This window comes from Gastrolobium bilobum, unplaced genomic scaffold (assembly GCF_033153095.1).
Source record: "Gastrolobium bilobum isolate Gb01-03AN ecotype WA unplaced genomic scaffold, APGP_CSIRO_Gbil_v1 utg2614, whole genome shotgun sequence".
NCBI classification, from domain to species: Eukaryota; Viridiplantae; Streptophyta; class Magnoliopsida; order Fabales; family Fabaceae; genus Gastrolobium; species Gastrolobium bilobum.
This window is the reverse complement of record NW_026895962.1, coordinates 1-24,952: the sequence shown is the minus strand read 5'-3', so window position 1 is coordinate 24,952 and position 24,952 is coordinate 1. Positions and strand designations below refer to the sequence as shown.

The window sequence follows — 24,952 nt, the reverse complement described above, 5'->3', positions numbered from 1 at the left end:
ATGTTTCAAAATAATTATGTGATTCCTTCCAATGAACCTAACCTCAATTATGAAGTGTCTGAGGTCACAAATTGCTCTATATATTATATGTTTCAGCTGATACTCGTAGATCATATGTATGCGTATGTGAATATTATAAATGGAACTTTGTTGTTATTTTTTATTTAAATAATAATAATAATTCTTTTTGGTTGCAGATTCACTTTGTGCTTCTCATCAGTCGACAAGGAAAAGTGAGACTCACAAAATGGTATTCACCATATTCTCAGAAGGAAAGATCCAAGGTAACTGTCTCTAATTCAAATATTCAATATGAATTGTCAAATTTTAATCCGACATACATTATCATTGTAATTGAAATTGCATGCATCGTGATTCGGTACACATCACATGGAGCATCGTTTTGTCACCGTAATTGCATGTTGAATCACCAGAATCAACGAATCTGGCCTTATAGATATTGGAAGGATAGCAAGCCAAAAACAAACACTAAAAGAAAAATTGTATATTGAATCTGTTTGATATGATCAAACAGCTAACACCTAGGACATACATTATGCTATATATTTTTTTTGTACTTTGCGCTTGTTTGATATATTTTTTTCATGTTATCAAGAATGTAAATTTTTTACACTGATCAATTTGGATCATTTTTTTTTAACATATACTAGCTATATTTCATATACCTCTTGATATTTTTATATTTGATGTTAATGTTTTTGTATTTATAAACTTGTTAAATATATGTACGGGATCATATCCTTATAGTTTTTGTTATGTTGTCATATTTGCGTATTGATCTCCTCTGCTCAAATTATGTGTATACAATATTTCTTAATCTGTTTCTTGTTCTGTTTTCTTTCTTTCTTTCCTTTTTTTTTTGTGGAAGGTAATTCGAGAATTAAGTGGCATAATTATCTCTCGAGCCCCGAAGCTTTGCAATTTCGTGGAGTGGAGGGGATTCAAAGTTGTTTATAAAAGGTGAGTCAGGAGTTTTCACTTTATTTCTGCTTCTGTTGGCTAACAAAATGCATTGAACTATAATCGTGAGTGTCTTGGTTTTGGTTCTTGTTCAGATATGCTAGTCTGTACTTCTGCATGTGCAATGACCAGGAAGACAATGAATTGGAGACCCTCTCCATTATTCATCACTATGTTGAGACACTGGATCGCTATTTTGGAAGTGTGAGTATCATAAACTGTTGAGTTCTTAAGTTCTTGATAAATTGTATACATATTTTAGAGCCTGAATTTGTTTCTCTCCTACTTGTCAGGTTTGTGAGCTGGATTTAATCTTTAATTTCCATAAGGTAGTTCATCACCTCTCTTAACACTTTTCTCTCAAATTATTATTAAACTTGCATCTGAAATCTCCACATTCAACTATTTTCGGATATTCCCTCAAAGATATTACATATTAGTTCTCATAATCTAATGTCATATTCAAATAATGAAGCTTCTGTGGTAAATGAGATGACTCAGATCAGACTTTTGATTAAACTGAGGAGGAGGATCCCTCGCAGGTCTCTTTGGACAATCTTTCAGTTTGCAGCATACTTTGTGATCAATCACGATCACAGTGTCTGTGCTTTTTTTAACGTATACTATAAATTTAAAATTCCATCAACTAAGATGGAAGAAAAACTCTGCTATTCACTCTTCAGTGTTTATCTTGTATCAATGGTTAAACTTGAGCTTGATCCTAGTAGGCATATTATATATTGGATGAAATTTTGCTCGCTGGAGCGATGCAGGAGACTAGCAAGAGAACTACTCTGAGACTGATAGCTGCACAGGTATATGTGACTACAAATGACCCTTTCCAGCCTTTCACCACCCACATGTTTTAATAACCTTGTGTTTGATAAAATTCTGATTTTATGATTTACAGGAGGATTTAGTGGAAGTTGCAAAAGAGGAGCAAAGTTCATTGAGTCATATAATTGCGCAAGCAACCAAATAAGAGTGTCACCAAGGATTGAATTATGTTACATAGGCTGCAAATCTTTTTCATCCTGGTGAAAATTTGTTCTCTGCAAATCACTAAAAAAAAAACTCTATAATAAATGGTTTTATTAGAAATTTGATTTTTAAAAGAACCTTAAGGCACAGATTAATTCATTTAGCCGACTAGACCTGGTGAAATAAGATTTGGTTGTTATTATTTTTGAGATTGAAAATTTGTTCTGTTCATCACTATGATTAATTATGTTATGAAGATAATGATAGCATTTAATGCTTTATAGTATACTGTATAGCATTGCCTTACAAGAATAGTGAACAAATTCAATTTCCCAAGATGATACCTACACGTATTTATCTGCATTGCTGTGTTTTAGTGGTCTATTGGGCCCTACCTTGTTGCTCTATTTGATGAAACGCTATAGCCCATAATTGGTGGTTGTGATTGAGCCCACCATAGCTCTAAATTAGGACACTGCAGAAATAAATTGAACTGCTTTATAGACAATAATCGATGTAACCTCTGTATTCTCTTTTTTGGATACATGTTGATCCATGACACTGTGCAAGGTGTTATTGCACAGGAAGCACTACCAATTGGAATAACATAGTCATATAAATGGGCAATGCCAACAAAGCAATTTTTGTTCAATTTTCATAAATTAGTTTGTTACTTACACTATTGTGACGGAAAAGTACACAAGCGAGGAAGAGATGGCGTCTACTTTTCGTACCCAAAAGGTAGAATATGAGAGAGACTTAATGTGACAAAGAAAAGTCCAAATTCCAGGTCACCTTAAAACTGAAAGCAGTTTGTACACAAATGAAGATAATAGCAATGTTCCTTAATGGTTGGGTTAAAACTATAAATCATGGCCATGCAAATGCCAACGGTGATATTTCACTTCTTCTTTTTTTCCATGTCATGCATTAGCATTTCGGAGTACCACATACATCAATGACCTGGTTCATGTATTGTAATCTAGTGAAAAGTTCTTTGGCGTGCTTTCCACATCAAAGACATTCTTATATATGTTAGTTCACAATTTCCGTTTTTGGGGTGTGATTCCTAAGAATTCCACCAAAAGTGTTTGGTTTGCTTGATAAATATTTTTCTGATTGCCAAGTGTTGAACCTTGAGAGGAAGGTTCACTCATGGTAATGAAAGTACTTAAAATGAGAAGGAAATAGCTAAGATACGTGAAGAATCAATACCGGTGAGAACATTTTTCTTTTTTGCTCGAAGTGACACCATCATGACAAGTTAAGAATATAGCAAGGTGGCTCAAACAATTCTTATTACAAAGTCACTGGAATACAAACACTGTCAAACATTTGTACATTGTCTTAGTAAAAAAACACAGTTCAATTCCAAACTATACTTTGTTGATGTTATGGTAAACACAACAAGTTTCTGCAACTTTGAAAGAGCTTCTGAAGTGATGGCATCAAACCAGAACCTGAAAGAACTACAATGGGCTCTGCAAGCAATCAAATCAGAAGGCCTAAATCTACACAGCATTTCCTTCTACCTTTCCCAACCAACTTCAGGTTGTTACCAAGAAACAGACAACTCCATAAACATAAACATTTCCAAGGACAATCTTCCATACTTCTCCAACCTCTTGACAACACTATCAGCAACCAAGAGCACCAAATCCACCTTGAGAAACTTGGAGTTCCACCGAGTTGAATGGGAATCACAACTGGAGAAACCTTGGCATCTTGCAGGGGAATAACCAAAATATGCAGCAAGTTGTTTTTAGAAGAAACAAGTTCAATGGGAAAAGCCCATCAGAATTTTCAGACATTCTGAAGGCAAATAAAGTGATAAAAGAGATTATGCTTTCAGAATCAGGAAAAGGGTCTGTTGGAGCTGGACTCATTGCTTCTGCTCTTATTGTTAATCACAGTTTGGAGGAGCTGCAGATATGGGAAGATTCTACAGGATCAAGAGGTGCTGAGGAACTTCAATCTCCAAGATGATTGAGGTTAACCCAACTCTTAAATTGTTGACAATTTTTGACTCAAATGTCATTACAGCTACCCCTCTTATATCTGCAGTTTTGGCAAGGAATAGGACTATGGAAGTTCATGTTTGGAGTGGAGAAAATGGGGAAAAAAGTTCCAAGGTGGTTTGAGTTTGTACCTGAGAATAGCACACTTAGACTTTACAAGCTTAACCTCTCAGGTACTTGTAGGGTTGCTTGATTCTTAGGAATAACAGTCAAGTCCCTTGACATGAGAGGAGTGAAGCTGAAGTCCCGGTGTACTAAGGAATTTATATGGGTTTTAGAACAAAACCAGACCCTTAAAGAGTTTAACTTGTCTAGAACATGCCCTTTGAGTGGATTAGGTGTGGTAAACACAAGGGCATTGCGTACATTGCAGCTGGACTCTTTAAGAATCATAGTCTACAGACCTTACATCTAACTGGAAATTGGTTCAGTGGGGTAGGTGTGGAGCATCTACTATGCCCTTTGAGTAGATTTTCAGCACTACAAATGCAAGCCAACATTACTTTGAAGTATGTTACTTTTGGAGGAGGGAGAACAAGAATAGGAAGGGATGGTCTAGCAGCTCTTTCGCAGTTCCTAATAACCAATGAGACAGTGAGGCAGTTGGGGATACATGATGATGAGAGTTTGAGATCAGATGACTTTGTTAAAATCTTCAAGAGCTTGGAGAAGAATGCTAGCTTGAAATGCTTATCTTTGCAAGGATGCAAAGGTGTGCATGGAGAGACATTGCTGCAGGCAATTCTGGAGACACTACATATGAATCCTTGGATTGAAGATATTGATCTTTCCGGAACACTTCTACACAATTCTGGAAAGACTGGGAATTTATCAAAGATTGGGCCAGACTGAACCAGAAATGGATTTGCTCAAGGACATTCCACTATCAGAACCCAAGAGATGCAGAGTTTTCTTTTGTGGGCAAGAATGAGCAGGAAAGGTTGAATAAAATTGAAGTAAATAGCTTTTGAGTCCTCAACAAATATCATATCATGAACTCCAATTTAATCGCTCAGAAAAAATGTCGACTCGTGGTCCCTGTAAAATTAAAAATAGACTCATGTTAATCCTTTTGAAGAATCAAGTGAGTCTTCTTTGAATTTCAGAAGGATCACGCTTTCGACTAATTGGATCTACTTTGAATTTCAGAGAAATCACAAATCGACTTTTTTTTTCTAAGAAATTAGAATGGCCCCCTCATTTTTTTGGAGGACGTGAAAAGTACTTCACTCATAAAATTATTTACCTTGGATGTTTCATTATTGATTAATTTCTTGAAACAACATTTCAAAACTATAAATGAAACAAATTCATGAAACTAAATTAAGCTTTATTTTTTCATATAAAAACAAGCTAATAGCAAATATACTTGAATCATAGTTTAAATTCATAATTTCAGGCAAAACCACACTCTGTCATTTCAATATCACAAAATTTCTCAGCTGGGGCACTTCCCTACTTGGATCAAGTCAGAACAATAGTGAATCCAGAGGAGCAGGCTGTCAAAACAGTAGGGATGAAGATAAAAACTTTCAAGGATGAGGATACAAAAATTTCAATATATATGGAATCTTGCTGGTCAGCATGAGTTTTTCTCCCTCCATGATCTCATGTTCCCAGTTCATGGGAGTGCATCACTTTTCATTATATATCATATCAAGTTTATTCAGGAAGCCAAGTAACAAAGAACCAAAAAGCACAAAAGAGATAGTAGAGGACCTGCAATATTGGCTCAGGTTCATAGTTTCAAACTCCAAAAGAGCAATACAACAATGCATGCTTATGAAGCACCGATACGGCATTTTCGATACGTTCTCGATGATACAGGATGTCAATTATTAAACAATACGTATCCGATACGTTTTCGATACGCGTATCCGATACGTTGGAAAAAAATTTAAAGAGTATCGGTGCTTCATGTTGCTACCAAGTGTTGCTGTTGTTCTAACACACACTGATAAAATCAACCAACAATTACAAAACTTGCAGCACACTGTAGATTCAGTACTTCAGAGACTGAGAGACAAGTTCCAAGGCTTTGTTGATTTCTACCCTACTGTATTCACAGTTGATGCAAGATCATCAGCATCAGTTAGTAAACCCACTCATCACATCCGAAAGACATGCAAGACAATTCTCCAAAGAGTACCGCGAGTTTATCAACTTTGCAATGATCTCATACAGCTTTTATCAGACTGGAGATCAGAGAATTACAACAAACCAGCAATGAAGTGGAAGGAGATTGGTGAACTATATGCCAAGTAAAAGTTCCATCTCTGAGAATTCGATCAAGACATGATAATAAAGAGGTGGTGGAAATGCAGAGAATAGCTATTGCTACTTGTCTTCATCAAATTGGTGAGGTGATTTATTTTGATGAGCTGGGGTTTCTGATTTTAGATTGTGAGTGGTTTTGTGGTGAAGCCCTAGCTAGGTCAGCTCATAAAATTAAATGCTAGAAAACGACAACACTCCTCAGAAAACGGTGGATTTATTAGCAAGAACGAACTGGAGAAAATCTTAAGTGGAAGTTTACAAAGCCCAATTCCTCGTATATATGGGTTCAAAGGTGTTTGAGAACTTAGATGCTAGGGACCTTGTGAGCATGATGCTAAAACTTGAACTTTGTTATGAGCAAGATCCATCAGATCCAAATTCACTGCTATTGGTTCAAACTGATAATTCCGTATTCTCAATAATCGTTGCCATTTTCCTTTTCTATTTTATAAGATTCTAACTTATAATCTCATATAAAGTATTTAAATCTCACATCATAACTCACTCGTAATTTTAATTTCCTTCTTGGTCATTTTAAACCCCACATGCAAATGACACTACTCAACTAGAACAACCATTAGTATAACTAGGTGTAACACTTACCATGAGCATGTAAATTTAACAAGTTCATTAATACATATATCCACTCAACACATTTCTCACTAATTATTTAACAACTTACACAGATTTGCAAAGAAAACAAATACAACAGAAAGGAAACATGTCTACGTACACTTTGTGAGGTAGTCGACAACAGAACTAATCCCACAATACAAACATAACATGATAACACCAACAGAATGATAAAGGGAAGAAGACACAGAAGAGAAAGGTAAACTTGACAAATTACAAGGACAAATAAGGGTGGCTAGCTATTCTCAGTTGTGTTTGTTGTTCAAGAACATCTTTCTGGTAAGGCCACATGCTATAGCATCTCTAGGTATTCCTTTCACATTTTGAACGGCCTCAGCAAAAACCACACCCATTCCCATATGCAAATGAGGTTCAATATGACAATGGAATGCCCAAACTCCAGGGTTATCTGCCTTAAACCTTAAAGCAGTCCATCCATAAGGGAAGATAACTGCAGTGTTCCTCAATGGTGGGTTTTTCAAGTTGAATTTAGTCTCCTCATCACCCGGTTCGAATTTCCCATCTCCATAGCCCAAAACCCAGAAATCATGGCCATGCAAATGCCAAGGATGAATTTCACTATTTTTCCCTTTTAATACATTGGCATTTTGGAGTATCACATCAACAACCTGGTTCAACTGAAAGGTATAAACCCCACTCCCAATATTTGAATTAGGGTTCATAGGGGGGTTCAAGATGTCATAATCTGCCGAGAAGTTCTCAGGGGGACTATTTTGATCAAATGCACCATTGAGTTTAAACTTAATGGAACCTAAGTAAGGAGTTGATGGTAATGTTAAGGAGACATTGTTAATGGCCCATTTGGTGTATCCATCAACTAGGTTTTGTGTGTTGAGAAGGAGAACCCTACGGTCATAGTATTTTGGAGGTTGTGGGGTTCCCATTAGGGCAAGAATTTTCTGAGAGAATGATTTACTATGATTGTAATCATCCCATTGAGGTGTTATTGGGGGTGGTGAAGTAGGAAAAACTGAGGCAGAGATTGTTTTGTAGTTTAGAATGGTTAGGGCTTGTGGGGTGTTGGGTTTTCTTCCTCTAACACCAACTGAAATCCAATAATTTTTCTTTGTGTCTTGATCTGTGGTAATGAGCACTGAGTAACTCTCCCCAGAGTATATGTCTATGTCATCTACCACAAATGGCTGAACGTAGTTTCCATCAGCTTCCACCACCACCATTTTGTGATTCTAGAAGCACAAAAAATGGGTGGAAATAAATAATTAAACCAAGTTATATATAAAAGAAGGGAAAAGTTATAGTTACTACCTCTTACTACTAAATTTTAACTGTTGATTAATTTATTGAGTCATACTTATTAATTAATTATTAATTTTCAATACATTATAATCATTAGATTCGCGAAAATCAACGGTTAAGATTTGATAATAAGAGGTAATAATTAAGAAGAAGAGGTAATAAGTATAACCTATCCCGAAAAGAATAATGATTCAAAGATATATAAAATTATTTATCTCTTACACATATTCAAATCTGTAAGACCTATGTAAAGAAAAAATATATATAAGAACCTCACATACTTTCATGTGTACATAAAAAATAATTTTATCAAAATATTTAAACCCAAACAAAAATAGAGTAAACATCATTTTTGGTCCTGGAAATATCTACGAAATCTTTTTTAGTCCCTGACAATAAAAAAGGACCAAATTGGTCTCTAAAATTATGAAAAAAGGGCCACATTAGTCCTTATGTCAACTCCTCCGTCACTAACGTGGCCCTTTTTACATACTATTAGAAACCAATTTGATCCTTTTTTATTTTCAGGGACTAAAAAATTTTTTGTAAATATTGTCAGAAACCAAAAATACTATTTACTAACAAAAATATATAGAAGATCATTTGTTTTTGAAAAATCCATGTACAGGGGTTCTAAAACCAATCCATGCAATCTTCCTAGAGCTATGAGCCCATGACTATGGACCATTTAGAAAAGGCCAGAACCTTTTTTGTTCTGTTCTTCACGTGTATATACTCTGACCAATCTATCGTCTTTTCAGTGATAATTGTCCTATCTTTTCCGTTATATCTTATGGGAAAAGTGTGTATAATTTTAAAGGATATAAAGTTGTGTCATTTTAAGAGAGAGAAAGAGATAGATAAAGTAGGAGAGAGAGTTGACAAAAAAAATAAAGGTGTGGGTCCCGCCTCTTTGTGAGAGTGAAAGGATGTAAGTTGTGTAATTTTAAATGATAGACACTTTTCCCATATCTTATCTATCTGGCATTTTCCACGTACATGGGAGTCACTTCATACCTAATGTGTTTTTTCTTAATTATTGGTATTCATCACATTGTATAAGAAGATATTAACTTAAGTCAATAAATTTGATCACTAATCATTCATTAGTTAAAAAAATAGATTTTTGTTATCAAAAAAAAAAAAATAGATTTTAAAATATTCTAAAATATATCAGGTTAAGTTAATTTTTGAGATAACATGAAAGAACCCGACTCAAAAATATATCAGGTTAATTTTTTAGACTCGAACTTAGCCCAATTAACTGCTTTAAGTTGAATTTTTTACCTTAAAATTTTAGAAGACAAAATAAATCTTTTAAGTAAAGTTTTATAGCCGGTACTTAGTTTTTAAAAATCTTTAAAATCTCAAAGTCAATAATAAATATTAAAAATTCGCTATTTGTGATAGTCACATTGGGACCAAAAATGCCCACGGAAGTTTTATTCATAATTGTTCAATATCGCTAAACGGTTTAATATTTTGTATTTGTTATAAAAAAATTTCTCTAGATCTCACTTTTATGTGAGTATAGTAGAGAAAATTTTTCTGCATCAGAAATAGAAATATTTATTTATATTAAATTGAATTATGTTGTAATTCAATTTTATCTTTTAAGCATCCCTAAGAAAACAACAATCTAATTTACCCTAAATATAAATATATATTTTTTCAAAATGAGACTCCCAAAAACCTCAACAAAAATTCAATGACACACACAGCATGGGCACACCGCACACTAATGGAGCCTAGTAAAGTGTTAAAAAAAAAAAAAAAAAAAAAGAGAGAGAGAGAGTGAGATGCTACCATCTCCTTATATAGTATAATAGATAACTTACCCCAATGGCCAAATTGAGAGAAGCTAAGGAAGTGGAGCTGGCAATTCTGATCCTGTAAGTCTTGTTTGGATCAACATGGAGAATCTGTGGTGCACATTGTTCACCACCTCCAAACTTGCATTTGGGTAGAGTGGTGTTGATAACATTAGCTGCCATAGAACAATTGTATTGTCCTCTTCCATTAATCAGCAAAGACTGAAAAAGTGAAATGTTCAGAAGTTCAGAAAATCAAATCGTATACAGGAAAAAAAAAATATAGAGGGAACAAAAATTAAGATACCAGTACTGCTTATTGTTTATGAAAGATATGTAGGCATGCATGTAACATAAACATCACCATAGACATTAGTTAAAAAAAAAAAAAATGAATCTAATACAATAACTTTCTTATTATAGAAATTCCTTACTTATTACGGGAACATATTTCTGGTTTAAAATTGAACCAAATTTTGCAAGATAGGGGGAAAATGTTGTGGAGAAGTTTTATACTCCTATTGAAAAATTCCAATACCACTTGAGGGAGAGTGCCATGCATACTATTTCTAATTGGCTTTTTTGGCATCTAGTTAGATTCTGATCTGCAATAAATTTGGATCCATACAATCAAAATATTCCATTTTGTACTTCTATTCTAATTATATCACATGTGGCCATGTGGGAGATAGATAGGTACATAAAGCTGACATATGATGTTCTCTTTCACTACTGTATACCTAGCTCGTCCATTGTAAGGAACAAATTTTGGGTGCCTAAAAAAGTAAACATTTTGAAACTTAGATAAAAATATAAGTTGGATTTAAAATTTTCACTTTTAGAAAAAAAATGTACCAAGTTACATGTGCTGCATGTAAAGAAGAAGCATTTGATAGAGGAGAAAAAAAAATTTACTAGAAAATTACAATTACTGAAAATATGCATGGTGGGAAAGTAGTTTTTTTGAGAAAGTTAAAAAAAAAATATTTGGTAGGCCAAAATATTATAAGAAAAACTGATTTAAGTTTCCTGAATCTATATTTGGTTGAAAATAAGATATTGCAAGAAAAATGGGTTAAAATTACAAAAGTAACCCTTGAGAGATATTTTTGTCCATATTTTCGCATACAAATTTTTTGTTTGCCGACAAAATCAGAATAGCATCAAGAGGGTGGTATTCTGCCTTCAATTTTACACACAAATCACGTACTCATGCAAATAAGTTTGTTAGGCAAATTTTTTACAAACCTCTACCAAACATGGTCTCCTTTCAATCCCATCCCCACTTTACTAGGCAACAAAATAAAATCCCCGTGTCAAACACCCCGTAACACTTAAAAGAAGAAAAGATGGAAAAGAATCATACATATATGTGTTAATGTTAAATTTACCTGAGGTTCATTAATCCATTTGAATGGCTGGGAAGAGAGGCCAACCTCTTGCTCATGTGTACTTTTGTGCCACCAATCACTTAGCAAAAGGTTGAACTCACCATCATAATGGAATGGTTCCTTTTGTCCCTTTGGTAAATTCACTATCAGAGAACCATATAGTCCTGCTGCTCTCTGCATACCATAGTGCCCATGGTAGAAGTATGTACCGGGCTGCACCATATTTTTACCCACGTATATTAATGTAACAATAACTTACCGTTACCAAATCCATCATCAAACGCGCGCATAACACAAACATTAACAATTAACACAGAAACTAAATGAGGAGATCATAAATGTAATTATATATGTTTACCCTGTCAACTGTGAATCTGTAATGAAAAGTTTCTCCTGGGTTTATAGCACACTGCGAAATGGAAGCAGTTCCATCTGCCCAAGGTGTTCCATACTGCAAACACACACCCCAAAAAAAATGTATGCATTTAAGTTGACATATATAATAAACCTTAATCAATTAATCATATTCGTGTTGGAATGAGAATAGATCCTCTCATGTCACATGCTCACATGTGATATGATATGAGTCGTCCATCGACAAATCAAGAGAATAGTCATTGATTTGTCTATGGACAAATACAATTATCTCGTACGGAGTCATGTGACATGAGATAATCCATTCACTAGTGTAAAGAAAAGGGTACAAAAAAAAAAAAAAAAAAACCTGTCTAATTCCATGCCAATGAATAACAGTTCCCTCAGTGGAGAGCTTGTTGGTGAGTGCAATATCAAGGGTGTCTCCAACTTCAGCTTCGATAGTAGGGCCAGGAAATTGGCCATTGATTCCCATCACAACGTGTTCAATGCAATCAGGTTCACGGATCATGTATTCCACCTCAAAATTGTAGTGCCTCACAGCTCCTAATGATAACTGAAACAAACTTAACCAAATGCACCATAGGGTAAGAGCTTTGAAGCTCATTATTATATGTTGTTGCTTTTTCTCGGAGGGCCTGAAGGGGAGGAATAAATTGTGAAGGATTGATATGAAGAAGCTGTTGGTCACAACTCACACAACAAATTATGGCATTGTGGCCAAGCAAGGTTGGCATGTATATATAGAGAAAGGCGCTAGAGTTACACTTGATCAATCTACTGTATCCATATACATGTGAACGTACGTAAAAGTTGAGTAAGTAAATATTAGTCAACTTCACAGCTATGATGCACGGACACGACACGACATGACACGACACGTCGTCACGTTAATTCTAAAAAATATCATATTTAAACACGTTGGGATATGTTTTGATATTAAATAAAAATTTTAATATATATAATATAATTTATATTTAATACATATAAGAGTCCATAATAAGTCATATAACCAATCAAATATTTAAATTTTATAACATAAATATAAATAAAAATAATTTTTCATACTTTGTTAATTTTTCATGTCAAATTTCATAATAGAAAAAAATTAATTTATAAATTATTTTTTTATATTTAGTTAATAAAATAAAATTAAAATTAAAAAAAAAATGTGTTCAAAAAAGTTGACCGTGTGTCCAAAAAACGTGTCGGAGAGTTGACCGCGTGTCCAAACGTGTCGGAACGTGTCCCACACACAATTTTTCAAAATTTGCGTGCGTCGGTGCTTGCGAGATCGGTGCTTGCGAGATTATCAGTGAAAGAATAGCAGTACTTGAGAATAAAGTAATAGAGATCACTCAGCAAAAAAGTTCTAGCTAGGTAATACTTTACCCTCTTTAATAGGTTAACGTTACCCCTTTACCTATAGATTTAACTTTTTATTCTACATTCCTAAGGCTGAAATTTAAGAGTTCTAATTAAAGGAAACAAATTAATATCTTATCCCTTGAACGAATTATTGTTAATTATAACTTTAGTCTTTAAATGCTTTGCAATTTGTTAAATCTTTAAAAAAGTAAATACGACATGCACAATCTGCAATTAATCTGATAACTAATAATTATAATTTTCAATTTTTAGAGTTATAATTGAGCCATTAGTTAGTCGTTTACTAGCTTTGGGATTTTAATTTTTAGGCAGTTGATATTTATGCATATAGTTAGAAAACAATGCATTCAGAATTTTGAAAATAAATCAAATTATTCACTCTTAATTACTTTATAACGAGACATAAAATAAAAGCTCATTTAGAAAAGTAGTGCATATTTCAAGACAACAATAATTCAATCTTAGCTATTCTTAAAATATTGAATTTTATAATCATTATACATTAAAATAATTGTTTACTTTTTCTTATTATAAATGAAGTTTAAAATTTAACTCAGAACTCAATTCTCCATTTGAAATATGACCCGAGATTCGGTGTAGTTTGTAAATTTGTAAGAAAAAAATTTGTCAATGTAATCCCTCCTAAACTAGATTTAGAGCATATTTTAGCTTAAGTAATCTCTATTCTTTTTTAGTTTTTCTTATAAGAAAAATAATAAACAATAGAGATTAGTTGATGATATGATAAATGAAATGACTCATAACATGTTTAATTTAGAAGTATCTCTGATTTAAGTATTACTTTCTGTGTGAAATAATCTTCTTTTTGACATGATAACAAAGACATCTTGTATATTAAGTTGTTAACAACTTGGATAAAAGTCCTTCTTTCTTTTTTTTGGTTGAAAGGATAAAAGTCCTTCTATTTCTAGCTCAGTTTGTCCGATTGCTATCATTATTTAACTGTCAGACTCACCAACACTGGCAGATTGTTCAGCTTAGGGTCCCAGTTTTTGTCTCTACACTGATGTATTGGTACACGTACACTGATGCATTGGATATACATAGTTAGACCGAGGCTCAAGACCGAGTATAATTGTCTTTTTCAAATAATAATAATTATTTTTATTTTTATTTTTATTTATTTTACTATCATAAAACCGAATTTTCAATTGATTAGGAGAGATATAAAAGGAGATAGATGTTCTTATATTTCATTTTAAATAATTAAATTATCAGAAAAGTATTTTTGCAGTTAATGCAGATAAATTATCTGCATTTACTTTCAAAACGACGTCGTTTTGGGATTGAAAGATTAGAAACTTATAATTATAAAGACTATAATAACCTTGAGATAAATTAAAATTATAAAAATATCATGATTTCCGTCCCAAAATAACGTCATATTGAACTTACTGCAGATAAGTTATCTTCAGTAGCTGCAGAAAAAGCAAACCCTTATATTATATGAATTTATGGTTAGAAAAATATAATATAAAATTATTAATGTGATTTTCACCTAACAGATTTGGTTACTTAATATGGTATCATAATATTTGTCATCAAGTGATCAAGAGTTTGGTTCTTATCATCTTATTTTATTAATAAATAATTAAATATTATAAAATTTCTTAGCACAAGTGGTTGGACATGTACATTATTTGTCTTTTGAGTCTAATAGTCTCTTGTACAAAAAGATATATTAGAAAAATATAATATAAAATTATTAATGTGACATTTATTTAATAGCTTAAATTCTCTTTTGTTGATTTAGTTATTTTACATTTATCTTAATTATTTATAAATAAATCAATAATAATGAGGAAAAACAAAGGCAATAAAATATTAAAAAATTATTAATAAAATAAATGACATCATTTTTACCTAATTTAATCACGTGAGATTTGAGCCCTTGATAGAGAAATATAAAATTCATTAAAGTAGCATCACCCAATAGCTTAAATTTTTGCATTGAATTGGTTCTTTATATGGTATCAGAGTCTCGGTGTTACGGGTTCTATCTTTATCACCCTCATTTAATTAATAATTAATTAAGTATTATGAAATTTTTTAGTACAAGTAGATGTGCATGTGTATTATTCACCTTCTCTAGTGTGAGGAGGCGTGTTAGAAAAGTATAAAATTATTAATGTAACATAACTCATTAACTTAAACTTTTGGGTTGAATTAGTTTTTTACAGCCCTCCTCTGCACTTCAGGAAAATATTTTTTAAGTGAACACGAAGTACATCATGGGTTCATTTTTTTGTAGTTGATGTAGATAAGTTATCTACATTTAGTCCAAAATGATGTCATTTTGGGACAAAAATCAAGGTATTTTTGTAATTAAAATTTATTTCAGAGTTGTAATAGTCTTTTTATTATAATTTTTTAATTTTTCAACCCAAAACGATATTATTTTTTGGTATGAATATAAATAACTTATTTACATTCATCGTAGAAATATTAAAACTGTACATCATTTATCAAATATGACAATAAATGACATATTTACATTACTCTTATCTTTATAATTATTTCCATAATTACAATCATACAATTTTTTCCTATTTTGGTAAGAAAGTAGATATTGTTGTAGCATTGAAAATGTAGTTGCAGGTCAGATATCAACTCCAAAAGGTACAATTATGGTCCTGCGACCTCCAGTTTTTTTGTAGTTTTGTTTATATTTTTAATAAAATATTTTCTTTTATGTAATAATAGCATTGAGATTTAAACATATAATCTTATATAAATTATTTAAATTTCTCACTGCTAGACTAATCCTAATAACTTATAAAATATTTTTATAATGGCCAGTATCGTTTACACTTGATTTGAATTTATTGAAAATAATTATTATTTTTTCAATTGAAGATTACAAATAATATTGTTCATTTTAATTATGGATGTACAGAACTAATTTATTTTTGTCTAATCGTGTACTTTATAGGATAAGAAAAGAGGTTCATTAAACGTTGCTGATACAGCCACTCATTGAGGTTTAATTCAAAAATGAAATGGGACGAATTCACGTATTTAGTAAATAGGCTTACAAGATCAATCTATCTTATTTTGTGTTTCAAAAGTTAAAATTAATGATTGTAGATACAATACATTACACCCCTATTGACATAATATATAATTTGTCATATGTAAAACAGAAATATTCGACAAGTGTCTGAAGAGTACCTGATACGTGTACCGACAATCATACATACACCAAATATTTTACAGTATCCGTACTTTTTTTGGGAAATAAGTATATGAAAATTGATCTTCTCATGTGCAATTTAACATAATCATATTATATGGTAGGATCTTAACCATTAGTAATTAAATCAACGGAGATGATTGTGTAATTTTCTATTCTTATATTTTTTCTCTCTCCTTCCTTATCACCACTAACCCACCTATGTATGGTTACGATTGCCCCACATGACATGGTCATGTTATTACCACATGAGAGGATCCACTCCCAACTATAATATGGACACGGTTGTACGTAGATAACAAGCAAATCAAGTTCACAAACCTTGCACCAATCGAATTTAATTATTCCCTTTCAATATGAAAATTAGATAGCGACACAATGGAGTGATTATAATCACAGGTGTAGTCCCATTTGATATTGGTCCATGCATTTCGATGGAGTGTGGGCACCCTTAAGGGTGTGTTTGGTACATGAGAAATTTTTTGGTGACCGGGAATCATGATTAATGGGAATTCAGTAGAAATTGAGTTTACTTGGAATCTTACGAAAGATGTGTTTGGTTCGCTAAAATATTACCAGGAATATTAGGTAAAAATTACTGATTCCATATTTGGTTTAGAACGAAATATGACTTGGAATATGAGGTTATTTTACAAAAATAACCCCAAACTATTTTTACTTTTGTAATTGATAGATTGGGTCTAGATTTTTATGTGTATTGGGGTATTTTTGTCTCAAAATTTATTGTTGTGCTTTCCCTTTACTTGGTATTCTGATTGGTATTCCGAATTACCATATTATTTTTGGTAATCTGAATAGTGACTTTTCTTTATAAATCAAATTACCGGTAATCCTTGGATATCCGGGAATCGTAATTTATTCCTTCTACCAAACGTGGTAATTACATTTACCAAAGAAGGATTACTGGTAATCCTCTCCAAAAACTTGAACCAAATACCCCCTAACGGTCATAGAACATAAGAAAAGGATATAGATTTTGTATATTGACATGACCATATCATGTGGGTAATCATAATCATACAAAGGTGAATCAATGGTAATAAAAAAGGAGAAAAAAAAATGATAAAATAAGTAGTTACGAAATCATAACCGTTGATTTACCTTTGTATGGTTGTTATCTTCTCACATGACCATATCATGTTTTTTTTTTCATATGAGAGGATCCATTTCCATTAATATCTAATAATTATGGTCGATCCTTTCCAATATCTTCTTTGGAAGGGATTTAAAGCCCTAATCACAGAATCCACCCGGAATTGAATTGGTCGTGAAACAATAAACCGATTAATATATTTCTAAAAAAAATCTAATAATTATGGACACACTTCCAAAATGCGTGGCCAATTTGAAATGAGATAGCATCTTTAGATTTGAACATGTGACAAATTAAATTTAATAAAATAAAAGGAGTTGTCTCATCAACAGCTCCTTCTTGCAAAGACAAATGAACATGCACGGGAGAAATGGAAAATTATTGAGCATGTGCATGCAGCGTTCTGATAATGGTACGTACGTGAGTGTGGGACATGTTTTTCTCTCGTATTTTTATGTCTGTTCTCTTCTTATTATTCTAATATATCATTTGTAATAGTAAGTACAAACAGGCTTGTAGGGCTGTGACCAGTGGGAACCCAGAAGCCGTGGAGGGAGAACCTACATCCTAGCCTGCACTCTCTGGTCGAATCTATCTCCATTGATATAAATACATAAATGACAAGAAAAATCTATAAGTACACTCCAAAAGCACTCTCTAACGTATAACCAAATTGTGTGAGCCAAGCCAAGACATTCATTGTCATCTGTGAGCAAGGAGTGGGCATGCATGGCCACTGCTGTAATCGACAAACTCGTGGGCAAATTTTATAATATTAAATTATTCCGGACCCATATAATCATTTCATAAGTTGTTGAAGATTATCAACTTTATCCGAGATAAATTTCTTTATAAAGAAAGGGTTAAACTTCATACATGTCTATTCCCCCTTATTTATACGCAAAAAAACTTTAAATATTTTTATAATTATAATTTCAGGAAGTCTAAAATCAACTTATATAAGGGCACCGTCTCAAGTGCGGAGCCAATTATAATTATGTTTGAGCATACCCTTATTTGAACATGTATTTACTTTAATAAAATATTAGTTTCTGATTTATATATAAAAATTAATTTGATTATAACCCAGATTTTGAGAATTTATTTTTTAGCTTTACTGTTTGATTTCACCGTGAGTCATTAAATCAACAAAGATCAACGACTCTGATTTGTAAATATATGACACCATTGATCTTTTTTTATCTAATGACTTTCAGATGAAGTGTCAAATTTCAAATTTGACATTGGTGTCAAAGGATCCTACCTCATTTCCAAAACTAACTTCATTATCTATTTACTGTGATACGTGACACAAGAAAAAGTACCTCATTGGAGAAAAAGTACTTTGACACCAAAACTAACTTCATTCCAAAACTAACTTCATTATCTATTTAAACATATGACACAATCTTTTTAGATCGAAAAGTACTCAAGCATGAAGAATTAAATTTTGACTGTGATAATTAGTAGAAAAAGTACCGAGTTAGAACAATGTTCAAATTAATCTCACGGTAATATATACCTATAGAGATATCATAGTCAAAGAGTTTTGTAAAGAAATTTAAAGTAATGGTCATCAAATAGTATCATACTTGTGTTGGGTTTGCTCTTTTACTAAAGCCCAAATGGGTTATTAGTATGAGAAGAGCCCAAGGAACCTAGAGCCCAATGAGCTAGGGTTTCTTGGAACCCATATAAATAGTACCTCTTAAGTCATCAGCCTCCAAGGTCTTTTTTGTGAGAAAGAGGCAAGCTCTGAATCTAATCAGTGCCCACACACTTCCCCTTCCTCCTCGAGAAATAGTTTGGAAGATCTGCCACAGTCCAACTTCAAGAAGGTTGTTCGTGCTGCGGCGCTGAGGTGAGCTGTTCGTGAAGAGGAATCCTACAAAGGAAGATTCTACACAAGACCTGCGCACCGAGAGGTAATTGTGAAACAATGATGATTCGGTAAGCATACCAATGTACTAGGTCCTAAACCGCTTCCGCATAAATCTAAGATTGCCTTCAATTGGTATCAGAGCCTTGGCTGTACATTGGTATGTGAATCTAGTTTCACTATTCATGTAATTAGTTTTGCTTCTTGAAATGTGGCACCTAGGGTTCTAGGATTATGGTATGAATCTAGCATGTGCATTTTATAATTCATTTTCATAAAAGTTTAAATTTTAATCGATAAAAATGCTTTAATCCATGGTTAGGGTCTCTCGTGTATTTCTCGATTTGTAACAAGGAGGCTAATCCCATATGATTAGGTTTCCTCCTTGCTGTTTTTATTTATTTTCGGAATTTCTGTGTATTTTTCCAATATTTTGTAAAAGTTCAAGATCGAGAAACCGCGAGTAAGATGCGCAGTCAGTACTGTCGGAGACTTTTCGAGGACTTTCCGATCTCGGAATGAGACGATCTATATATGGTTGGAAAGAGGACGGAAAGACGAACGCAACGGTGGGTGGATAGTCGCCATCGGATTCCTAACGCTCCTCCACGCGCCTCCACAAGCTTCTGAGAGTGGCCGCCACTCTCCGGCAAAGAATGGGAGAGTGAGAGAGCGTCCGGCCACCTTTTTGGGTGGTTCCGGCGACGGTGCACTCGTCTCTATGTGGCGGTCCTTCCCCTGGAGTTTCAGCCTGATTTGAGTTCGGGTGACGGCGCGGCAGACCTGACGGCTAGGGTTCCTCTTTCGCGTCCTAGGGTTTCTCGCCAAAGGATTGGGTCTTTGGGCTTTTGGGCCCATGAAACCCTAAAGGGGCTTGAGACAGATACTATGGGCTAGGCGAAAGTTGAATTCCAAAGTTGTATTATTTAATTTTATTTTATTTTATTTTCTTTAAAATAGGAAGGCCATGGATTAAAGTAATTATGATTTATTATTTAATGCTTTTATTGATTGGTATAAATTATATGATAGATAACATGCTTTATTGCGATAACATGCCATATAGAATAGGTGGTGCCATATTGTTGCATAACTTGTATGATTGCATGAGCATAATAGCTATTATGTCTTCAGCGACTAGTATGATAGTTATTATTATTTTGATTTTAAATCATCCTAAGAAATTAATTAATAATTATTATGATTTTTATTAAAAATCTAGATTAATAATTGAATTAATTAATTTTGGATTATTAACATCAAGACAAATAATCGTTATGGAAATTATTTTGATTTCAAATTATCCTCATAAATGATAATTATTATGATTGTTGCAATCTAGATTAATAATTAAGTCAGCTATTTGGATGATTTAAATCTAGAAAAATAATTAGAGAAAATTTCCTGAGAGAATTCTTTTATTTTGCGAGTAATTTGTGGGTTTTTCTGAAATGGTCATGGAATAACACACGCTGCATACAACATTCATGTATCATGATTGTTTGGAGCACACGCTGACGTAAAGTGACCGGATTTCAGGACCTTAATACTTTCAAAATTATGTTAAGCTTAGTGCACGTTTATCGGCGCTCTTACTTATATAGTTTTTGAAATCGAACAAAGGATACTCTCAATTAAATAATTCATGGGAATTAGAAAATGTTGCTTATGTTGAATGGAAGGAGATTTAAATTAAGAGATTAATTTAACCTTCAAGCGCATTATAGGACCATTAATAAAATAATCATGTGAAGTCCCATCGAATAAGCATGATTGGATTTTATTAGATTGGACTTAAATATCTATGGGAGGAGATTTAAATTAAGAAATTAATTTAACCTCCAGGCGCATTGTGGGTCTATCAATAAAATAATCATGTGAGGCCCCAACGGATAAGCATGATTGGATTTTATTGGGCCTTAATAATTTCAAAATTTTAATAAAGTATTGTACGTCTCATCGTCGATAATACTAAGTTATTAAAGATGATTTTGAAATTAAACAATGAATTCGACTGGGCTTATGAAAATTCTCAAACAAAAATGTTGAATGGGTGAAGGTTTTAAAAATTAATTAATTTTAAAACCTGCGGGCTCCATTTGTGGGTTTATTAGTGAAATGGTTATCGCTGAAGCCCCATCGGATAAGGATAATCAGATTTCACTAGATTAAATCTTAATAATTTCAAAATTTTAGTAAAGTATTGTACGGCCCATCGTCGGCAATGCTTAGACACTAAGGATAATTTTGAAATTAAACAATGGTTAATTACATTCAACTTTGGTAAAATTGTTAACCCTCCCATCGAGGCTCTGGCAATGGCACTGAAGGCCCAAATAACAATTTTGGTTTTTACAAGTGACTTGCCCATCGTAAGCCTTGTAAAGATAAACTGAAGGATTATTAACAATAAACAAGAGTAGTTATGAGAATCTACTTGCACTTTGTTTGTTTATTGCATTATTTGTTTGTAATTGTGTGCTTTATATGTTTTTCAGAAAATATCTTAGAAATGATTTTGAGTCGAAAACCTCTAGATGGTACCAACTATGAATAAGTGAAAAGCAAATTTTTTGATATTGTTCTAAAACATGGAAGCTAAAATTTGTTCTGACAATGCGAGGGCCATAGCAACCTGCAGAGGATGCGTCTTAGGAAACTAAGATGCATTTCTCAGATTGGGAAATGGCAGATATGGTAGTTCGCTGCCATGTTCTTGTCAGTCTTTCCAAATACTTGCAGAAGCAAGTCTACATGATTAAGAGTGGAGTAGAAATGCTTCAGACTCTTAATGACATGTTTGCTGCGTCTAGCAGTTCTGCTAGACAGAATGCAGTCGGTGCAGGCTTTGCTAAGAGTCTTGTTAAATCCAAAGGGAAACCCAAGGGTGGTAACAAGAACAAAATAACTTGGTTATCAGTTGTCAAACCAGTTGCTATGAAGAAGCCGCAAGGCAAGTTCTTCAAGTGCAGACTGAAGGTACACTGAAAGAAAAATTGCCTAGAGGTGATGAAAAGAACCAGACATGGGCATATCAAGGCCTGATCAGTGAATGAATTATTGATTCAGGAATCACTGATTATGTTTGTTACTCTTTGTAGTAGTTCAAACATGGCATACCTGTCAGCAATGGACATAGATATTTTAAGCTTGAAAATGGGAACTTGTGTCTGCATTTGCAGTAGGACAAGTTATTTATAAGACTATGGTTTTGGGTGACTGTTTATTTGTTCCAGATTTCAAGAGAAATTCAATTTTTGTTAGTTGTTTTGGTTAAAACACGGTTTGACAATGCAATTGATTCCTCAGTTACATTTCGAAGTTCATCTTCGTCTTGTTTTGTTCTGGTACATTGTTTAAATAGTCTTTATTACCTTTGTCCTATACCCCCTAAATTTTTGTGTTGAATGGAAAGGATGATGAACAAGGATTTTCACCAAAGAAATAAAAGTTTCAAATGAAACAACTTTGGCCTTTGTGATTGAGTCACATGATCTCAAGTAGCAAACATGTTTTAGTTAAAAGAAGGACTGAAAGTTCAAGAATCTTTTAACTAACAGCTACATGTTAGTCCTATTTGGAAGGTAAAATGGCCAAGCAATCCTACAAGGGTCAAAAAGGTTTTGCGCAACTATTCAACTGGAACTGGTACATACTAAAGTATGTGGACCACTTAGCGTTCAGACCAGAAGAGGTGATGAGTACTTCATTATATGAAAGTTTACCTTGGATTTGGACAGATGAACCAAGTGCGCTATAAGTCTAAAGTTTTTGGAAATTTCCAAGAGGTTTAAGTCTGAGGCAGAAAAGCATGTAGGTGTTCAAATCAAAAACACTTTGGTCTGACTAAAGTGTTGGCTACCTGTCTGGTAAGTTCAGGTCTTACCTGATTTAAGAGGGGATAGTTTTTGTAACTGTCAACTCTAAGAACGCGTTAGTTGAATGAAGTTGCAGTATGCAAAATCAAACATTTCTAGACTTGGTGAAGATCATGTTCAGTTATTCATCTTTGTCAATGTTGTTCAAGGGAGATGCCTAAGAGAAGGAAATGTACCTTCTTAACTTGATTCCGTCAAAAGTTTGTTGTAAAGACACCTAAAGAATTATGGAAAGGGTGCAAGCCCAGATCAAACCATATTCGGATTTAGAGTGCTGCGGCACACGTCCTATAACAGCAGTCAAATGAGATGGAATCTTGTATGGAAGTGTGCATATCTTTTGGCTACCCTAAGAGAACTAGGGATGATTTCTTATTTAGTTTTAAGGACAAGATAATCTAAGTGAGCACTCACATGATTTTCTTAAAGGAGGACTAGATAAGAAATTACAAGCTCTTAAGTTAGGTTATTCTTGATGAGATTTATCTCAGATCAAGAATTTCCAGAATCTCTAGAAGCTTCATCCACTGTTCCCTTGATTGTTCAAGAGGGGATAGATATATCTCTAAGTGAACAAACAAAAGAACCATGATTGGAAATTCAACATGATAATATATAAGTGAAACTAGTAGAAATATTAGTATCACATGTAAATGAACAATATCAAGAATAATCGGATCCTCAAGAAATTGAAGATCCATCATTTGACCCACTATTTGTTTTACCTATAAATACACAAGGTCTAGTGCAGTACATTCGTAGTAGGAGAGAACCTTGTTAACTCTCAAGTTGTCTCTTGTTGAGTGATATTGATCCTACTAGTTACGATAATACACTAGAAGATGTTGTTGATCAAGTGTTGCTCACGCTATGAACAATGAGATGAAATACTTGTATTTCAACTCCGTTCGGTCCTAGTAAATACACCAAGAGGGGTAAAACCCACAAGGTGCATGTGGACATAAAAGGCAAAGAGAGGATGGACAGAAAGGTGAAAATTTTCAAAGCTAGCTTGGAGGCAATTTTTGCCAGACGCCATGCTTGAGTCTATCCAGATTCTCTTAGTTGCTATAAGTCTCAATTATGAGATTTCATTTTGGGAGTTGGATGTCAGGATATCTACATACAACAACCAAAAGGGTTTATAGCAAATGGGTAGAAACACATGGTATGCAAGTTGTGAAAGTCTATTTCATAGACTTAAACAAGCATCCAGGTCTTGGAACATCAGTTTTGATCAGGTTATCAAAATTTTGATTTTGAGAGAACCTTGATGAATGATGTGTATTTGTATGTAAAGGATACAACGGAAGACAGTAGCTTTTCTGGTACTTTATGTAGATGATATGCTCCTTATTAGAAACAATGTGGAGGTAATATCAAGCATAAAGAGTAGGCTAAGTTAGCGTTTTGGTATGGAAGTACTGGGGAAGCCAATTATATTCTTGGTATAAAACTCTTATGAGGTCGGAAGAATAAGTTGTTGGCAACACCTCAGGCTACTTACATTGACAAGACTCTGCCAAAATTCAACATGAGAATTCTAAGAGAAGAATTATAATTCTCATATGTGGAATTCATCCTCCTAATGAGTGACCAAAGACTTCTAAGAAGGAAGAATGCATGAGCAAGATATCTTATGCTTTGGCAAAGGTAGACTCGCGTGTCATGTTGGGCGTTAAAACAGACATCTGTCACGCAGTGGGAGTAGTGAGATAGTACCATTTTGAACC

At 33.4% G+C, this 24,952-nt stretch overlaps 2 protein-coding genes and 1 pseudogene across 2 annotated transcripts; 2 read left to right on the top strand and 1 right to left on the bottom strand.

The window, feature by feature from the left end:
* LOC133296979 (AP-1 complex subunit sigma-2-like) lies at positions 1-1,963 on the top strand. Its single transcript, XM_061496023.1, has 7 exons — positions 1-63; positions 198-284; positions 890-981; positions 1,077-1,185; positions 1,275-1,310; positions 1,710-1,796; positions 1,892-1,963. The coding sequence occupies exons 1-7, from the start codon at positions 1-3 to the stop codon at positions 1,961-1,963; spliced, it is 546 nt and encodes a 181-aa protein (XP_061352007.1).
* Positions 1,964-3,404: 1,441 nt separating this feature from the next.
* LOC133296997 (protein TORNADO 1-like) lies at positions 3,405-6,717 on the top strand (annotated as a pseudogene).
* Positions 6,718-7,134: 417 nt separating this feature from the next.
* Positions 7,135-12,352, bottom strand: LOC133296994 (L-ascorbate oxidase-like). Its single transcript, XM_061496041.1, has 5 exons — positions 12,095-12,352; positions 11,729-11,821; positions 11,371-11,583; positions 10,007-10,201; positions 7,135-8,098 (listed from the first exon to the last, which is right to left on the bottom strand). Exons 1-5 carry the CDS (start codon positions 12,350-12,352, stop codon positions 7,136-7,138), a joined length of 1,722 nt encoding a protein of 573 aa, XP_061352025.1. The 3' UTR covers position 7,135.
* Between the last annotated feature and the right edge of the window lie 12,600 nt (positions 12,353-24,952).